Source organism: Thunnus maccoyii, chromosome 12 (assembly GCF_910596095.1).
Source record: "Thunnus maccoyii chromosome 12, fThuMac1.1, whole genome shotgun sequence".
NCBI classification, from domain to species: domain Eukaryota; kingdom Metazoa; phylum Chordata; class Actinopteri; order Scombriformes; family Scombridae; genus Thunnus; species Thunnus maccoyii.
In genome coordinates, this window is record NC_056544.1 from 31753999 (window position 1) to 31759361 (window position 5363).

Consider the following 5363-nt stretch of genomic DNA (forward strand, 5'->3'; position numbering starts at 1 on the left):
GCCCCAAGAAGATGGAACGCCTGAGGACCTGAGAGAGACCCCCACACTCAACACTTGTAAAAGCAGGTTAAAAACCTTACTTTTCACAACAGTCTATGTTAGTTCTTGGTTAGTGTGTGTGAGTGGTATATTACAATTTAAAATTTCATTTAGCAGACACTTTTATCCAAAGTGACGTACATCTGAGAGCTGATACAACACAAGCAGGGATCTAGTCAGGAGAAAACACAAGTAAGTGCCATAAAGCTAAAGCCGTATTCAGACCAAATCAGGCAGCACGGCAAAAACGCCAGTCCAACAGTCGGGGCGCACACAGGCAATGCATAGAGTGCATAGAAGCAGATTTTTTTTGCTCTTCCTTCAGTCCATCAAGTGCAGAGGTATTAGAGAGAGAGCTGGGTCTTAGTCTTTTCTAAAAGATTGAGAGAGACTCTGTGGATCGAACTGAGTTTGGTAACTCGTTCCATCACCAGGGAACTACCAAGGAGAAGAATCTCGCTGGCAACATAGGGTCCTGTTGTGGTGGTTGTACCAGGCGCCTTTCATTGGCAGAGCATAGTGAGCAGGAGGGAATGTAGACCTGAATGAGGGAGTTCAGGTTGGCAGGAGCTGTTTTAGTTGCTGTTTTGTAAGCGAGTGTCAGGGTTTTGAATTTGATGCGGGCAGCATCTGGGAGCCAGTGGAGGGATATGAACAGCAGGGTTGTTTTGGGCTGAGTTGTGCTGCATGCTCAGACAGGTCTGATCTTTCTGATGTTGTACAGGGCAAACCGACATGACCGAGTGATTAAGACCATGTGAAACTTTAGTTAGTTAGTCATTGATCATGACACCCAAGTTTCGGGCGGACTTGGTGAGCATGAGTTGGGCTGATTCAAGCTGGATGCTGATGTTTTGTTGTACGGAGGGACTGGCTAGGATGACACATAGCTTGGTCTTGGAGAGGTTATGTTGAAGATGGTGTTCGTTCATCCATGCCGATATATTGGCAAGGCATGACGAGACCTGAGCCGAGACTGTGTGATCTTCCGGTGGGAACGTCAGGAAGAGCTGGGTATCGTCAGCATAGCAATGGTATGAGAAACCATTAAGAGCGGATGATTGTGCCAAGTCAGGTGGTCTCTCTAAACCCAACCGGTCAAAACAGATGGCCGCCTACCTAGAGCCGGGTTCTGCTTGAGGTTTCTTCCCGTTAAATGGGAGTTTTTCCTTACAGCTGTCACCAAGTGCTTGCTCATGGGGGAATTGTTGGGTCTCTGTAAATTTAAGAGTATGGTCTAGGCCTGCTCTAGGTGAAAAGTGCCCTGAGATGACTTTTGTTGTGATTTGGTGCTATATAAACATGATTGAATTGAATTGAATTGAACTGAATTAAAGCAGCCACAGTCCACTGCTGGCTGCCTCAGGGTCTAAAACAAGGGTGTAGGTTTGACAGTAAGAGCCTGACTGAAGAAATTACTTACCTGAAACTAGAATTGTATAGCTTTTTTCCTCAGATTTTAAAAGAGATATGACATTTCATTTAAATTAATATAAATCTGACTAAAATTCTCACAACATACCTGTGAGATCTGAAAACAAACTTTTTTGACTTGAAAATACTATAGTAAGATTTTTTTCTTAGAGATTCTTACTTTGAGATTCACATAAATTGTCTCACTTAAAGCAAAAAAGTATCACAGTGAGATCTAAATATAACATTTATTTTCTTATTGCTGTCTAACAGATCTTCAGAAAGGTTATTTAGTTATGTCATACTATATTCTATTGAATAAGTGTTTATAGCACTTGGGTCTAAATAAAATAGATGTCTCAGAAATTATGATGTTTTATTACAAACTGTTCACATGGCTGAAACATGTCACATCTATGACTTTTTTGTCAGGGACAAATGTTAATCAATAGGTAATTATTAGCCTTATTCACATGTACACTGATTATTATCATGATAATTACAGTTTGATTGTACATTTCATTATGAATTTACAAAATGGTGAGAACAAAATATCTATGATGAAAGAAGTTCTACTGTTTTCTGTTTAAGAAAAAACAGCACACAAATACATCAATAAAACATGAAACTAACATTTAGAACAAAGAGAAGTTTATATTTTCGTCTGAAGAAACATCAGTGAAGGTTAAAGACGTCATCATGAGCAGCGATAACCTCCATGGATAAAACACAGGGAAAAGTGACATTTAAAGAAACTAAAAAGATCAACAGAAAAACAAATGAAAAGTGTTGACAATCCCAGTTTGATTGACAGCTGATGTTTCTGATGTTTAGTTCAGAAACACCACAGCAACAAGCTCTCAGAAACAATGTAAAAAATGAAGAATTACAACACAAAATCTGATACATGAAGTCTGATATGACTTCTGACTATTTGAGTTTACAGAACTTAGCTGTGGCTCCATAAGAATAATAACACAGACAAATTCCAGCATAGAGAGGCTGAGTGAATGTGGTCTGGACTCTGTGGAGGAGAGTCATGGTTTCAGAGACGCTGTAGAAGGACAAAGTACCTTCACTGTGATCCAGGTACACTCCTACTCTGTAGGACTGAGGACCTGAGACGGGAGTTTTGATGTTGTTGAACAAAAATTTATAACCGTTAGTGTCACAATATAAAGCGCAAGATTTGTTATTAAATCCAAATCCACATTCATCTGAGCTTCCTGCTCTTCTGATATCCTTGTATGCGACTGCTATACGAACTCCTCCACCTCTCCACTCCACCTCCCAGTAACAACGTCCAGTCAGACTCTCGCTACTCAGGGCCTGACACCATCCAGTGAATCTGTCTGGGTGACTAGAATAAGACTGTTGTTTTCTCATTCCTTCTGCTTTGCTGTTCCCTTCAGATAATAACAAATATGTGTTTGCTGTGTTTGGATCCAGAGTGATTTTGCATGAATATTTTAAGAATCCAGCTCTGGTCTTGGACTCTGGTTGTGGTGGTAAAACCTTCACCTCAGTCACTGCCAGTGAGATGTTTGTCCATTTCTCCCTCAGGATGTTCTGTAGTTGACCTCTGAGCTCTGACACAGCTGCTGTCACATCCTCAAAGTATCTCAGAGGACGGATATTGATGCTGGATGAGTCTGTAGGTTCACTGAGTTGTGACAGTGAGGGGTAGTTGTGTAGAAACTGGTTGTGATCCTCTGTGTGTGAGAACTGCTTCAGTTCAGCGTCTTTCCTCTTCAGCTCAGTGATCTCCTGCTCCAGCTTCTCCTGAAGCTCTTTGACTCGACTCACTTCAGTTTCCTGCTGGGATCTGATCTGCTGCTTCACATCAGAGCTTCTTTTCTGGATGAGATGGATCAGCTCAGTGAAGATCTCCTCACTGTCCTCCACTGCTTTATCAGCAGAGCGATTGACGGCCTCCACCTCCTGTTGAAGCATCTTCACATCTTTCTCTCTGTCCTGGATTCTCTGCTGGATGTTTTGTCGACTCACCTCGAGCTCTCTCTGCCTCTCAGTCCTTTCTACTGCAGCTGAGACTGTGTCGTGTCCTTTATGTTCATCCACAGGGCAGAGATAACAGATACTCTGCTGATCAGTACGGCAGAACATCTTCATCACCTCATCATGACGAGAGCAGATGTTCTCCTGGAGCTTCTCCGAGGGGTCGACCAGCTTGTGCTTCTTTAATGGAGCTGCATCATAATGAGGCTGGAGGTGATTCTTACAGTAAGAAGCTGGACAAGTCAAACAGGACTTGAGGGCTTTCCGCTTCCTCCCAGTGCAGACATCACAGGCCACATCTTCATGTCCAGCATAGTAGTGATCAGCAGGAGCAGCTTGGAGTCCAGTCTTCTTCAGCTGCTCCACTAAATCTGCTAACATGGTGTTTTTCACCAGGACAGGCCTCGGTGTGAAGGTCTGTCTGCACTGAGGGCAGCTGTAGATCTTCCTCTGATCCTCTCCATCCCAGAAGCTTTTAATACAGTTCATGCAGTAGCTGTGTCCACAGGGAATAGTCACCGGATCCTTCAGTAGATCCAGACAGATCGAACAAGAGAAGGTGTCTTGGTCCAGCTGAACTCCTTTCTGCTCCATTTCAGCTCTCAGTGGAAATGACTGTATAAGTTTAAATTACTCACTCTGTGGATGTGAAGGGGAGGAAATAATTAAACTAGCACAGAGTGGAGCTTGTTGTGTTTGAGTTTTAAGGAGATACTATGTGTTTCATCTGTTATACAATAGAGCTCATTTCTCATTTAAAAACACTGCTCACCTCTGCTTTCTGGTGCCAAAGTGTTCCTGGGATCTGAGATGACTCCCCAGTTCAGAGAGTGGAGCTTGTTGTTGGCCACTCAAGGGATTATTCTCCACCATATATTTGCTCCTGCATAAGACAATATAACCCATTAATTGTCTTCTGGTCTACTTCTACTCCTCTGTTCCCTCAGGAATGCAAAACAGCACTATCAAGATTTTATGAATATTTTTCTTTTTCTTAAAATATAGTCAGATACATCAATTTGACATTACAGTATGTGCTCATGTCAGTGTACACATTACTAGTAGAGAACTATGAAAAAAACATATAACCTCCATTATAACAAATTTCAAAACCATGAAAAACGATATTCTTTGCCCACCAGTGACCACCAGTGACCTGGTGGGCAAAGTGAAAAGGTGCGTGGGGTTGGGTGACTAAACAGAGACAACGAGAATTATAACATTTAACAAAGGAAAACACATATCTGCAAAAGACAATATAACTCATTAATGTCCTTCTGGTCTTTTTCTGCATCTCTGCTCCTAAATATGCAAAATAACAGAATTTACACAGGAAATGGATGCTAAAATCTCTGTGGAGCTACGTTAGTCACGTGACATAGGGCAGCCTGCAATAATACAAATGGCGCCCAGAAAGTTAAATGAAAACATTTACAAAACTTATATTAACGGTCAAAACAACACAGAACAGCTGGGTAACGTCCTAGTATTAACAGTAAACAACATGCATTAAAGGTTACAACATAAACGGTTCAATTTCCAAAGAAAACAATGAAATAGCGCTGCAGCATTTTTTACCAAGAACTTACCCTCAGCAACGAAAACGACACTGTGGAAGGAAGAGAGAGGCAACAGAAACTCAGGAGGGAAGGAAAAGTGATGCGCAGCAAGGTGGCTTTCTTCTTCTTCTTGATTTATGGTGGTTGGCAAACAACGTTACGGCGCATTACCGCCACCAACTGGAATAGAGTGGGGATCAGAAATCAACATTAATTCATTCTTGTAATACATAAAAGAAAAGAAAATTAGGGGAAAAAAATAGATAACAGTTCTCCCCAGCACTTCTTTGTAAAAGATCTCGTAAATCAAAGCTAAACTTTATTTCTTTAAGGTTC

General features: G+C 41.5%; 1 protein-coding gene across 1 annotated transcript; it reads right to left on the bottom strand.

Moving 5' to 3' along the window:
- Positions 1-2259: 2259 nt before the first annotated feature.
- LOC121908832 (tripartite motif-containing protein 16-like) lies at positions 2260-5051 on the bottom strand. The gene is made up of 3 exons (XM_042429142.1): positions 4241-5051; positions 3163-4107; positions 2260-3054 (listed from the first exon to the last, which is right to left on the bottom strand). Exons 2-3 carry the CDS (start codon positions 4060-4062, stop codon positions 2383-2385), a joined length of 1572 nt encoding a protein of 523 aa, XP_042285076.1. The 5' UTR covers positions 4063-4107; positions 4241-5051; the 3' UTR covers positions 2260-2382.
- Positions 5052-5363: the final 312 nt, after the last annotated feature.